The sequence below is a fragment of the Stegostoma tigrinum genome, chromosome 16 (assembly GCF_030684315.1).
Source record: "Stegostoma tigrinum isolate sSteTig4 chromosome 16, sSteTig4.hap1, whole genome shotgun sequence".
NCBI classification, from domain to species: domain Eukaryota; kingdom Metazoa; phylum Chordata; class Chondrichthyes; order Orectolobiformes; family Stegostomatidae; genus Stegostoma; species Stegostoma tigrinum.
In genome coordinates this window covers 8,725,476-8,739,942 of record NC_081369.1, presented here as the reverse complement: position 1 = coordinate 8,739,942, position 14,467 = coordinate 8,725,476, and the positions used below count along the sequence as shown (strand labels likewise).

General features: G+C 47.8%; 1 protein-coding gene across 2 annotated transcripts in view; it reads left to right on the top strand.

The window, feature by feature from the left end:
• Positions 1-14,467, top strand: part of exoc3l1 (exocyst complex component 3-like 1) — a 93,360-nt gene that overhangs the window by 72,623 nt on the left and 6,270 nt on the right. For both annotated transcript variants that reach the window (XM_048546719.2, XM_048546720.2), the window contains exons 9-12: positions 821-971; positions 2,584-2,706; positions 4,671-4,826; positions 6,079-6,203. In XM_048546719.2, coding sequence (XP_048402676.1) covers positions 821-971; positions 2,584-2,706; positions 4,671-4,826; positions 6,079-6,203 — 555 coding nt within the window. The remainder of the gene's footprint in view (positions 1-820; positions 972-2,583; positions 2,707-4,670; positions 4,827-6,078; positions 6,204-14,467) is intronic.

Sequence of the window (14,467 nt, the reverse complement as noted above, 5' to 3'; positions counted from 1 at the left end):
AAAGAAAGACCCATATTACCAGACATCTCCAAACAGTTTACAGCCAATGGCGCACTCACTGAAGTTAAGTCATTGATAGAAAATCAGGAACGTAGCAGCCAATTTGAACACAGCAAACGGCAGAGCGATCGTTTTTGATGATGTGGTTGAAGCGATAAACATTGGCCTGGACACTGGGGTGTGGGGGAACATGCTGCCCTTCCTTGATGAGATGCCATTGGATCTTTTACATCTATCTGTGCATGGTAAATACAGACTCGGTCCGATGTCTCACCTAAAACAGTGCTCCTCCAACAGCGTTTCCCTCCTGCAGAGCTGTGTTAGCGTGACAGCGTTTATTTCTGTTCGGTTTGTCCCTGGAACGGAACCTATAGGTTCAGAGGTGAGGGTGCTCCTAGCCGAGTCTAAGCCTCCTGCACCACTGGTCATAACTGCGCTATACTTTTGCAGGTATAAGGACACAATGAGTTAGAATTGGAGTAGGCCGTTCATCCCTTCGAATCTGCTCTCTTAATCATGGCAAACAGTCAATCTCACCTTCCCACACTATCCCACCATTCCTTGTCTTCTTATAAAAACCAGTGGGCCTCAATCTTGGATGCCGTCAATGATTGAGCATCTGTGGTCCCCCTGGGCTAACGTAAGGTGGAAAGCCAATATGCTGGTTTGAAATGACCAACTGACCCTGTTAAGAGTTTGCACAAGAAAGCCAGGAGACGACTGCACTGCATCAGGCAGGGGGCAGGGACCGACGGTCCTTCTGCTTGGGAGGGAGCTGTAGCTTGTACCTGATGCCTTTCCCCCCCAATTTGTGTCTCAGGAGATGCATCCAATGGCTGCAGCAGCAAGGCATCCAGGGTTCCCATGGCGATGGCTGCAGCAAGTTACCTCACCCCATCGATACAGCTGTGGACCGAGCAACGAAGAAAGGCTGCAGGCTGCTGATAGACGAGATGCTTTCAGAACTCCAGGTACTGAGCTCTACGGGTGGCTGAGAAGGATTAGTGTGGGCTGGATGTTGGAGAGCCAGAATCCAACTATTGTAAACCGTAACATAACGCTTCCTGCTACAGGGTTAGCCATCCACAGTGAGTTCAAGCAGCCATTCAAGAATATTTGAAAGGTTGGCATCAACACAAGCGATCAAGCCAGATTGGCATCAAAGTCCAACTGGTTCTGTTTCGCCCTCCTACCCAGTCTGTGATTTGAGCCCTTCACCAACATCAGCTGAAGGGCCTGGCAACCCACAAAGTTGTATCAAGCTTAGGAAACAAATGCCCATCTTGCTACTGAAGCCCAAATCCCGGGGTTTAATTGTTTTTTAGAGAAAGCAGTCAGCCATTTCAGAAGTGACCTGACAACAAGCCTCACTTTGCACTCCTCCCCGTAAGTATTCTGCTCAGAAAACGTCGGAGTGAAGTCGTGGTCTGCTGGTCGAGTAGGTGTCTGATCGAGACAACTGTGGAGGGAAGAGCGTGTTGTCATAGCAATTGTGCCTGCACTCTGACCTCTCACCTCCCTCGTTGTACCCACTGTCTCAGTGCATCATGGGATCGGCTTGAGGCCATATCAGTCAAGCGTTGGTGACAAAAGAAATCATACAAGACTGATTTTCTCTCAGGAGGTAATGAATAGGGTTGGAAGGAATGTGATGGCCTAGTGGTATTATCAATGGACTGTTAATCCAGAGACCCAGGTAAGGTCTGGGGATGTCGGTTTGAATCCCACCATGGCGGAAGGTGAAATTAAAAACAAAATCTGGAATGATAACCATGAAACCATTGCCTATCGTTAGGGAAAATCCCATCAGGGTCACTAATGTCCCCCAGGAAAGGAAATCTGCCTTTCCTACCTGGACTACATGTGACTCCGGACCCACAGCAACATGATTGACTCTCAACTGCCCTGTTGGCAGTTGGGAATAGCAATAAATGCTGGCCTAACCAGAGATGCCCAATTCCTGTGAATAAATAAGGGGAAAATTCCTCTAAAATTGGAACTTGGGGCATCCTGGTGGGATTTTTACTCTGTAGTTAACACTGCCCTGGGAGTATTGGATGGGGTCAGTGTAGATGGATCTTTGCTTTAATGTTTTAAAAGATTAAAGGGAGCTTTACTCTGTCTCTCACCTTGTGCTTTCCCTGCCTTGAAGTGTTTGATGGGGACAGTATAGAGCGAGCTTTATTTTGTATCTAACCCTGTGCTGTCCCTGTCCTAGGAGTATTTAGTGGGGGCAGTGTAGAGGAAGCTTTATGCTTCTTTAAAAAGAGTAGAGCCAGCTTTATGTTCATCATAAAAGCCTAGAGGCACATTTGCTTTAATTTTAAAAGAGCAAAGGGAGCTTTACACTGTATCTGTCCCTGTGCGGTCCCTGTCTTGAGAATATTTGATGGGGATAGTGCTGAGGGAGCAGAACCCTGTATCTAACCTCCTGTTGTCCTTGTCCTGGGAGTGTTTGTTCCAGTTAGTGGTCACAGGAAATAAGTGTTCCATTTCCCAATTTTGAGATCTTTTCATTTCTATAATCTCTATGAAAGTTGGCGCAATGTCAAATATTAAACTCATGGTGAATCTTTCCTCCAGCCCCATTTTGTCCAGCTGTGGTCTACGTCCTGGTTCTGTGGGTCTGATATTATCGACACTATCTGCACTGTCTTGGAGACACACTGCAGTTACTTCACCCACATCAGGGAGCCCATCTTCCAGGTGAGGGACATCTCTTTATTTAGCTCACTGCCTTTCCCCCCTCCTCTCTCTCATTCAACTAGACAAGAAATCACAGCCTCCTTTAAGAGATTAGAAGTGGGGCCCACAGCAAAGATCCTGCCTATCCTTGTTGCTCTGGCCAGTAGGCCCTATCTTGGACCTGGGAGGCCTGGGTTCAAGTCCCACTCCAGGACACTGACGGTCAAGAAGTGTGTTCATAATGTGGTCCAAACAGGTCAAGCATTAACTTGTAAAGCTTGCCAGCATACACCAGGTGGTGAAAGTGGGACAGATTCCTTGTGATGGAAAGAAAGCTCCAGGCTAATTACCGTGGCAACCTGGCCTCCCTGGGAGAACTGTAACCAACCAGGCTCAGTGGAATAGCAGCCCCTGCTGGTACTTCACCATTTAATTTCCCCCCCGATTTTATCATGTTTCTTAAAGGTACTTAAATAGTAAGTATCATCATTGGTGCCTGTTGCAAAGAACTAACAATCCAAGATAACAAAGTGTGAGGCTGGATGAACACAGCAGGCCAAGCAGCATCTCAGGAGCACAAAAGCTGACGTTTCGGGCCTAGACCCTTCATTGGCCTGCTGTGTTCATCCAGCTTCACACTTTGTTATTTTGAATTCTCCAGCATCTGCAGTTCCCATTATCTCTTATAACAGTCAAAGGTTATCCTGATGTCTTTTCTGTCAAAGTTCACAAGGTCCAATATTGCAAGGGTAATTGGGAAGGAGGAAGGTCTGCAAAACTCTGATTATTACTCACTAATATAGATTCTTGACTTGTACTGTGAGGAAAAGCATCTCAGGGCGTTATGTCAGATGCCCTAGAACAGTCCAACACACTCACACCTGTGTATACCTGTACACTTACACCAGTATATACTTGAAAACCTACACTTCATCTAATGTACTCCTCTGGATGCACGCTTGCTCACACTTATAAAGGCTCAGCTGCTCAGAAAAGCATATGTGCAGACAAATACGCTTCCATTTCTTTACACCCGCATATACACACACACACACACACACACACACACACACACACACACACACACACACACACACTATAAGTGAAGGTAAGATGGGAAAGGTCTAAAGGGATCTAAGGGGAAACTTTTTCACGCAGAGGGTGGTGCGTGTAGGTAATGAGCTGCCAGAGGAAGTGGTGGAGGCTGATACAATTACAGCATTTAAAGGGCATCTGGATGTGTACATGAATAGGAAGGGTTCAGAGGGACATGGGCCAAATGCTGGCAAATGGGACTAGACTAATTAAGGTATCTGGTTGGCATGAGTGAGTTGGACCAAAGGGTGTGTTTCTGTGCTGTACAACCCTATGGCTCTGTGACTCAATGGTTGAACTGAATGAGTGGCCAGAATAACCTGTGCTCTGTTTTATCATGCTTACCATGTTATTCATTCAGATGTATCACTGGCACTCTGCAACCACCCAACCTACCCCACACAAACTGAAAATTGAATGCTGTTTTGTGAGAGCCATGTGATTTACACAAAGTATTTCCAGAAAGAACGCAAGGGTCGGGAGGGAGGGAATATTAAACTTTAAAGAGAGAGAATCAGCCCTGTAAATGTAATGCCCATTATTTTATTTTCCAAAAACATACTTCATTCCTAATACTTGTAAAAGTAAAATGTTTCAAACTGCAGAGTGCAGAAGGTGCAATGAAAATCATCTTTTTCAGCTCTGTACAGTTCTCTGGAGCTGGAGATGCCTATATATAATTGCAACAGGGCACCTATAATGTACATTCTATGCTAAACCCACGGGCTGATGGGTAGCACCCAGCCCTTCGGTGTATTAGCATTTGAAGGGTAGAGCTTACAATGTAACTGTTCCCCGCTGGGCCCTAGAAGCAGCTGCCCCAAGCTTTAATACATGCCTCAGGCACAAGGTGTAATCACTCTCTCTATCTGTGATTGCTGACTCCACAGTTCATGCTGTCTGAAGGCCTCCGGCTGGTAATTATTGATTATGTCCGTACGCTGGTGCTGAGGAAGATTGTCTGCAAAAACCCTACGGAACGAGAGAGGCTGTCAGACAGAATGGCCTGCGATGCAGAGAAGTTGCACGAGCTCTTCTGTAATTTGGTGAGTCCTAATATTTTGATCAATTATTACTGAGGAAGCATTGACTTTAAACTTCCTTTGCACTGAAAACTCTGGATGTTAATGAGGAGCAGCCCTCTAAAATCTCCTTCACTGGACTTTATTTGCAGTAGCCAGCCCCTTTAAGATTGTTGCCTGACTTCACACGGGCTCGTCTTAAAGGGATGGCTGCTTGTCCTGCATAGCTACATAGCCCACACATGGCATAGAGGAAATATTGATAAGGAATTATGAAGGTGGCTTCTCCAGGCCTAGCCAACTCAACTCCGCTCAAAGGCAGCTTCAGCCCCTCTCTCTCTATTCTACCTGCATGATGACTATTTTAACACATCCTTTTCTGGTTCCATTTCTGCAGGATATCATGCCAGTCTGATGTTTTGTGAGCACACAGTTGTCATAGAGATGAAAGTTTTCACACTGTCAGCTCCAATCACGGACTTACACCAAGGGGACGTTTGGCCTTATACCACCCCCTACTGTCCTGAAACAGTAGTACCATACGTATCCACCTTACTACTTCACCGTCAATATTTCCTTACAGCTTATTTATTTGTTTGGGGCTATCTTGGTCATGACGTTTATAATTCTACGATTTTCCTCAGTGTCATTGAGGGGCAAAAACAGAGTTTTTAATTGAAGTCTGTTAGTTTTCTTATTGTTGGAAACAAAAGTAATGTAAAAGCATGAATGTACTGTTAAGGCGTACATGCATGTACACAGGCACACAAAGAAGTACAGGGGTGCACACACACACAGACACACAGAGACAGACATAATCACACACAGACGCACATGCAGAGATGCACACACACAAACACAGAGACATACACACACACACACACATTAACACACAGACACACGCAGAGATACACACGAGCACACACACAGACATATACCCATAAGTGCGCACACACAGACACACACACATACATACACACACACACTGACAAAGACGCATGCGCGCGCGCGCACACACACACAGACAGACGATACACATACATACACACACACACACATGCACAGACTTGCACACATACTCACACACACATTCACATGCATACACACACACACAACACACGCCATACACACATTTTAGATTCAGTTCACACAAATACTTAGACACCCAAAAGGTTCAATCTTCCTCTGGTCACAGCTGAGGACAGTTGATGGGGAGGGAGCTTGACATTGCACTACCCCTGCCCCAGTGAACAGCTCTACCCTTTTCCACTTGCAGGGAATGGAAGAACCTGATCACCTAACCAGAGTGATTTCTTCTGTATCAGAGCTCGTGAAACTGAAGGACACTTCCCTCCTCAGTCTGGAGGTCTCCTGCCTTGTAGCCAATTATCCTGACATCAGGTAACTCCTCCTCCAGGACATATCCAGTACACCAGCCTGACCCCAATTGAACCACCTAGAACTGAGGAACTACCAGGACTAGTGATATCAGTCTGCCCATTTGGATCCCAATACTATTTGACGTGTGCACTCCTAATCCAATATGGCTCATTGGTTGGGTGTATGGGTTGGAGTATAAAATGGGTAGAGGCCAGCGGATCTTCTTTTGTAGCCTGTGCGGCTAAAAGGAAGATCTGAGGGATATTTTGTTCCGTGTTTTAAGCAAACCGAGGAAGCATTCCCAATGGAAAGGTAGCCCTTCGTCCTCCGTAAACTGGATGAAATATTCAGTATGAAATATTCACTCTACAACCTGGGCATTGCTGACAGGTCTAGTATGCACTTTACACAGAATTACTTTGGGTATTTGGCACAGAAACAGCCCACTCAGCCCAGCGTGTCCACGCTGTTGTTTATGTTCCCCTTGAGTTTCCTTCTATCTTTTCTCATTTAAATCTACCATTGTAACCCTCCAGTCCCTCTCCCTCAAATGCTTTTCTCGCATCCCTGTGAATGCACGATTTTTGTTCCCTTCTCCGTCATAGCTAGAACCACATTCTCTCCATTCGGGTTTCTTCTGAATTCCCTATTGGATTTGGCAGTGCCTACCTTACATAGATGCTAACCCTCGTTGCCCTGGAGAAGTTGGTCTTTAGCTTCCTTGAGTCATTGCAGTATGGCTGAGGAGGGTAGATCTAGTCAGTCACAGTCTCATATTAAGAGGTGGCATATCTAGAGCTGACGTGAAAAGAGGGCAGGACTGAAACACTTAATGGTGAGGTCCTGGGGAGTGTTGCTGAACAAAGAGATCTTGGGAGTGCAGGTTCATAATTCCTTGAAAGTGGAGTCGCAGCCAGACAGGATAGCGAAGAAGACATTTGGGATGCTTGCCTTTATTGGTCAGTGCATTCAGTATAGAAATTGGGAGGGTCCTGTTGCAGCTGTATAGGACTTTGATTAGGCCACTTTTGGAATACTGCGTTCAATGCTGGTGTCCCTGCTATATGCAAGATTTTGTAAAACTTGAAAGGGTTCAGAAAAGATTTGCAATGATGTTTCCGGGGTTGGAGTGTTTCAGCCACAGGAAGAGGCTGGATAGGCCGGGGATTTTTTCCCTGGACTGTCGGAGGCTGAGGTGTGACCTTACAGAGGTTAATAAAATCATGAGGGACATGGATAGGATGAATAGGTGAGGTCTTTTCCCCAGGGAAGGGGGGTCCAAAACTAGAGGGCTTAGGTTTAAGGTGAAAGATTTAAAAGGGACCTAAGGGGCAACTTTTCCACACAGAGGGTGGTGTGTGTATGGAATGAGCTGCCTGAGTAAAGTAGCGAAGGTTGGTATATGAATGCGTAAATGAATAGGAAGGGTTCAGAGGGATAAGGACCAAGTGCTGATAAATAAGACTAGACTAATTTAGGATATCTGATCGGCATGGACGAGATGGACCAAAAGGCCTGTTTCTGTGCTGTACAGCTCTGTGACTCTATGCTTCTTCACCCTATTGTAAACCTTGCGAGTTCTCAATGGCAAAGGGCTCTGAATGCTCAGTCACTGTGGAAGGCTCAAATTGATACATTTTTGGGTGTGAGGGAAATTAACCGATCCGGAGGGAGTGCAGGAGGCTAGAGTCGAGGTGGGAGGTGAATCTCAAAGAGCTGATAGGCCAACTCCAGTGCCAATTTATGACTTTATTATCCGTACTTCACAGAATTACATGACCATCGTAATATCAAGGAAAGGCGCTTGGCCAACCAGTCAGTTTACCCTCCAAAGGAACACAGTTGAAAGGCAGCCTTGAAACTTAGAAACATCGAAACTAGGAGTGGGAGTTGGCCATTTGGCCCTCCGAGCCTGCTCCACTATTCAGTATGTCATTGGCTGATCCTCTTTCTCCCCTTGATGCCTTTCGATCCAAAAATCTCCTCCTTCTATACATTCAGTGACCTGGCCTCCACTGCTTTCTGAGGTAGAGAATTCCACAGGTTCACTACCCTCTGAGTGAAGAAGTCTTTCCCAATCTGAGTCCAAAATGGCCGACCCTGCATCCTGAGGCTGTCTCCCCAGCTCTAGACTCCCCGACGAAGAAACACCTCCTCCCTGCATCCAGTCTGTCCAGCCCCGTTCGAATCTTATATGTCTCAATCAGATCTCCTTCTTCTAAACCCGAGCGAACGCAGGCCCAGTTCAACAAATCTCTCCTCAGATGACAGTCCTGTCCCTCTCGGTATCAGCCTAGTACAGCTCTACTGCACTCCCTCGGTGGCAAATATATCCTTTCTTGTGATGGGAGATCAAAACTGTGCACAATCCTCCAGTACGGCCTCATCAAAGCTCTAAGACGTCCCTATGTCTGAGCTGAAATCCTGTTGCAATGAAGGCAAATATACCTGCTGTCTTCTCAAACTGCTTGCTGTACTCGCCTGTCTACGTTTATTGCCTGAAGTACTCAGATCCCTTTGTATATCCACATTTACCCAATATATCACGATTTAAGTATTACTCTGCTTTCCTGTTTTTCACAGCAAAGTGAGCACAGCCTCCTTTTCCTCTCAACTTGTCTAAATTCTTTGACACCATCAATTATGATATCCTCTAATGATATCCAGAGAATCAGTAGCAATGGTTTCTCTTCCCACTCCTACACTGTTATCTCTGGTATTTGTCGAAGATCGATCTTTAGCCACATCTATTCCTCATTGACTTACAGACCAGTCAGTCTTACGTTTGTGATCAGCAAGGTTTTGGAAAGAATTCTGAGGGATAGGATTTATGACTATTTGGAAAAGCATAGCGTGATTAAAGGAAGTCAGCATGGCTTTGTGAGGGGCAGGTCATGCCTTACAAATTTTATTGAGTTCTTTGAGGAGGTCACGAGACAGGTCGACGAGGGTCGAGCAGTGGATGTGGTGTACGTGGACTTTAGCAAGGCATTTGATAAGGTTCCCCAAGACAGGCTCATTCATAAAGTCAGGAGGTATGGGATACAGGGTGATTTGGCTGTCTGGATTCAGAATTGGTCGGCTGACAGGAGGCAGAGAGTGGTTGTAGATGGTAAGTATTCTGCCTGGAGGTCAGTGCTGAGTGGTGTCCCGCAGGGCTCTGTTCTTGGGCCTCTGCTCTTTGTAGTTTTTATAAATGACTTGGATGAGGAGGTTGAGGGGTGGGTTAGTATGTTTGCCGATGACACAAAGTTTGGAGGTGCCGTTGATAGTATCAAGGGCTATTGCAGGCTTCAGCGAGACATTGACAGAATGCAGAGCTGGGCTGAGAAATGGCAGATGGAGTTCAACCTGGATAAATGTGAAGTGATGCATTTTGGAAGGTCGAACTTAAATTCTGAATATAGGATTAAAGGCAGGATCCTCAGCAGTGTGGAGGAACAGCGGGATCTTGGTGTTCAAGTGCATAGTTCCCTCAAAGTTGCCACCCAGCTGGATAAGGTTGTTAAGAAAGCATATGGTGTTTTGGCTTTCATTAACAGGGGGATCAAGTTTAAGAGCCGCGAGGTTATGCTGCAGCTCTACAAAACCCTGGTGAGACCACACTTGGAATATTGTGTCCAGTTCTGGTTGCCCTATTATAGGAAAGATGTGGAGGCTTTGGAGAGGGTGCAAAGGAGGTTTACCAGGATGCTGCCTGGACTGGAGGGCTTGTCTTACGAGGAGAGGTTGACTGAGCTCGGACTTTTCTCTCTGGAGAGAAGGAGGAAGAGAGGTGACCTGATCGAGGTGTACAAGGTAATGAGAGGCATGGATAGAGTCGATAGCCAGAGACTTTTCCCCAGGGCAGGATTGACTGCCACGAGGGGTCATAGTTTTAAGGTGTTAGGAGGAAGATATAGAGGAGACGTCAGAGGGAGGTTCTTCACCCAGAGAGTTGTGAGCGCATGGAATAGTTTACCAGTGGTAGTCGTGGAAGCGGAGTCATTAGTGACATTTAAGCGACTGCTGGACATGCACACGGTCAGCAGTGAATTTAGGGGAATGTAGGTTAGGTTATTTTATTTTTGGATTAGGATTATTCCACGGCAGAACATCGTGGGCTGAAGGGCCTGTACCGTGCTGTACTTTTCTATGTCTCTATGTTCTAGGAAGACCCTTATCTGATTTGTTTTTTTACTGATATGCTAATGGTACCCATCTCCACCTGCCCCCCACTTCTCTCAACTTTGCTGCAGTTGCGAAGTTATCGAGCTACATCTGGAACTGATAAGTAGAAATTTCTGTGCGTTGGGATAGATTGAATTATTGATTATGATCCAGTTCTGTAGTGCCTACAGATTTTGCCAATGATCAGCTCATTTGCTGCTGAAACCCTGTCACGGCTATTCTAAGGCTGGTCTTCCATATTGCACCAACTTGAGATCTTCCAAGACTCTACTTGCCTGTATCTTGACTCACAGCCAGCCCTATTACCCCATCAGCCCTGAGCTCACTGACCTGTACTGGCTCCTGATCAATCCTCGTTCATGCTAACAAATCCGTCCATGGCCTTACCCCTTCCTACCTCGGTAATCTCCACATACTCCCCGACAGTTGTCTACACTCAGCTCCAGTTCTGGCCTGTCACAATACTCCATTTTGATCATTCTACCCTTTATTGGCTGTGCTCTCAGTGGCCTGGCCGTCAGCTCTGGAGTTCCCTCCCTGCACACATCCCCAAATTTTTCTTCACTTTCCCCCTTTAAAGCACTCTTTTACCAAGCCTTTCGCTATCTGGCCTGATTTCTCTTTACGGGGCCTGACTATTTCCTTTCATAATACAGCTGTGAATCAGGACCATTACAGCAGCACGGTGGCTCAGTGGTTAGCACCGCTACCTCACAGCGCTAATGTCTTGGTTTCGATTCCACCCTCGGGTGACTGTCTGTGCAGAGTTTGCATGTTCTCCCCGTGTCTGAGTGGGTTTCCTCCCACAGTCCAAAGATGTGCAGGTTAGGTGAATGGATTGGCCGTGCTAAATTGCCCTGCAGTGTCTAGGGATGTGTAGGTTAGGTGGATTGGCCATGCTAAATTGTCCTATAGTGTGTAGGTTAGGTGGATTGGCCATGCTAAATTGTCCTATAGTGTGTAGGTTAGGTGGATTGGCCATGCTAAATTGCCCTGTAGTGTGTAGGTTAGGTGGATTGGCCATGCTAAATTGTCCTATAGTGTGTAGGTCAGGTGGATTGGCCGTGCTAAATATGGGGAATAGGGTGGGGAACTGGGTTTGGGTCTGAGTCTGATGCTGTTCGAATGGTTGGTACAGACTCGATAGCCTCTTTCTGCACTCGAGGTGCCATACAGAAGAGGTTCTTGGTGACGAACCTTCCATGCAGGAGTTATACCTCGAGCCCACCACTTGGTTGCAGCAATGCACCTTGCAGTGAGAGTAGAGCAGTTTGTGGACAGAAGCTTCCGAATTTGATCTAAAGCCAGACTTCATAGCTGGCTGCCGCTCTCTGAGAACCACAGGCCTCTGCGGAAATGGTTTATTGTGCATCTGTTTAACCATCCCGAAAATTAGAGAGTGTGAGGCAGTGATTTCCACCGCCCCCTCCGTCCCGCAACCAGATCACTGAGACCACAGATAATAATGTGTGAAGCTGGATGATCACAGCAGGCCAAGCAGCATCTCAGGAGCACAAAAGCTGATGTTTCGGGCCTAGACCCTTCATCAGAGAGGGGGATGGGGTGAGGGTTCTGGAATAAATAGGGAGAGAGGGGGAGGCAGACGAAGATGGAGAGAAAACAAAATAGGGAGAGAGGAGAGTATAGGTGGGGAGGTAGGGAGGGGATAGGTCAGTCCAAGGAAGATGGATAAGTCAAGGAGGTGGGATGAGGTTAGTAGGTAGGAGATGGAGGTGCGGCTTGGGGTGGGAGGAAGGGATGGGTGAGAGGAAGAACAGGTTAGGGAGGCAGAGACAGGCTGGGCTGGTTATGTGATGCAGTGGGGGGAGGGGATGGGCTGGGCTGGTTTTAGGATGCAGTGGGGGAAGGGGAGATTTTGAAGCTTGTGAAGTCCACATTGATACCATTGGGCTGCAGGGTTCCCAAGCGGAATATGAGTTGCTGTTCCTGCAACCTTTGGGTGGCATCATTGTGGCACTGCAGGAGGCCCATGATGGACATGTCGTCTGAAGAATGGGAGGGGGAGTTGAAATGGTTCGCGACTGGAGGTGCAGTTGTTTATTGCGAACCGAGCGGAGGTGTTCTGCAAAGCGGTCCCCAAGCCTCCGCTTGGTTTCCCCAATGTAGAGGAAGCCACACCGGGTACAATGGATACAGTATACCACATTGGCGGATGTGCAGGTGAACCTCTGCTTAATATGGAAAGTCATCTTGGGGCCTGGGATGGGGGTGAGGAAGGAGGTGTGGGGGTAGGTGTAGCACTTCCTGCGGTTGCAGGGGAAGGTGCCGGGTGTGGTGGGGTTGGAGGGGAGTGTGGAGCGAACAAGGGAGTCACGGAGAGAGTGATCTCTCCGGAAGGCAGACAAGGGTGGGGATAGAAAAATGTGTTGGGTGGTGGGGTCGGATTGTAGATGGTGCAAGTGTCGGAGGATGATGCGTTGTTTCCGGAGGTTGGTGGGGTGGTGTGTGAGAACGAGGGGGATCCTCTTTGGGCGGTTGTGGCGGGGGCGGGGTGTGAGGGATGTGTTGCGGGAAATGCGGGAGACGCGGTCAAGGGCGTTCTCGACTACTGCGGGGGGGAAAGTTGCGGTCCTTGAAGAACTTGGACATCTGGGATGTGCGGGAGTGGAATGCCTCATCCTGGGAGCAGATGTGGCGGAGGTAGAGGAATTGGGAATAGGGGACGGAATATTTGCAGGAGGGTGGGCGGGAGGAGGTGTATTCTAGGTATGTGTGGGAGTCGGTGGGCTTGAAATGGACATCAGTAACTAGCTGGTTGCCTGAGATGGAGACTGAAAGGTCCAGGAAGGTGAGGGATGTGTTGTAGATGGCCCAAGTGAACTTGGGTTTGGGGTGGAAGGTGTTGGTGAAGTGGATGAACCGTTCAAGCTCCTCTGGGGAGCAAGAGGCGGCGCCGATCCAGTCATCAATGTAACAGAGGAAGAGGTGGGGTTTGAGGCCTGTGTAGGTGCGGAAGATGGACTGTTCCACGTAACCTACAAAGAGGCAGACATAGCTGGGGCCCATGCGGGTGCCCATTGCCACCCCCTTTGTCTGTAGGAAGTGGGAGGAATTAAAAGAGAAGTGGTTGAGGGTAAGAACGAGTTCGGCTAGGCGGATGAGGGTGTCGGTGGAGGGGAACTGGTCGGGCCTGTGGGACAGGAAGAAGCGGAGGGCCTTGAGGCCATCTGCATGAGGAATACAGGTGTATAGGGACTGGACATCCATGGTGAAAATGAGGTGTTTGGGGCCAAGAAATTGGAGTTCTGGAGGAGGTGAAGGGCGTGGGTGGTGTCACGGACGTAGGTGGGGAGCTCCTGGACCAAAGGGGAGAAAATGGAGTCCAGATAGGTGGAGATGAGTTCAGTGGGGCAGGAACAGGCTGAGACAATGGGTCGACCAGGGCAGGCAGGTTTGTGGATTTTGGGAAGTAGATAGAAACGGGCCATGCGGGATTGGGGAATAATAAGGTTGGAGGCTGTGGGTGGAAGGTCCCCTGAGGTGATGAGGTCGTGAATGGTGTTGGAGATGATGGTTTGGTGCTCGGGGGTGGGGTCATGATCGTGGGGGCGGTAGGAGGAGGTGTCGGAGAGTTGGCGTTTGGCCTTGGCGATGTAGAGGTCAGTGCGCCATACTACCGCTGCGCCTCCCTTGTCTGCGGGTTTGATGGTGAGGTTGGGGTTGGAGCGGAGGGCTGCCCGTTCTGCGGGGGAGAGGTTAGAGTGGGTGAGAGGGGTGGAGAGGTTGAGGCAGTTGATGTACCACAGAACTGCTTTTACATATCCACTCCTTATTGAGATGACTGCCTACAGGAACGCCGAGCAGCAACATGCTGCAAATGTGAACAGTTTAAACATAAAATGCAGGAAATCCTCAATAAAAACTCAAAGAATTGCGGATGCTGTAAATCAGGAATAAAAACAGAAGTTGCTGGTAAAGCTCAGCAGATCCGGCAGCATCTGTGAACAAACAAAATCAGAGTTAACGTTTTGGGTCCGGTGACCCTTCCTCAGAACTGATTGGGAAGCAGACTGTTACATTTATTGTCAACAGAAGGAATGATAATATGAAGCAGATCTTTTTCACACAGCGAGCGGTTCGAATCTTGTTGGCAC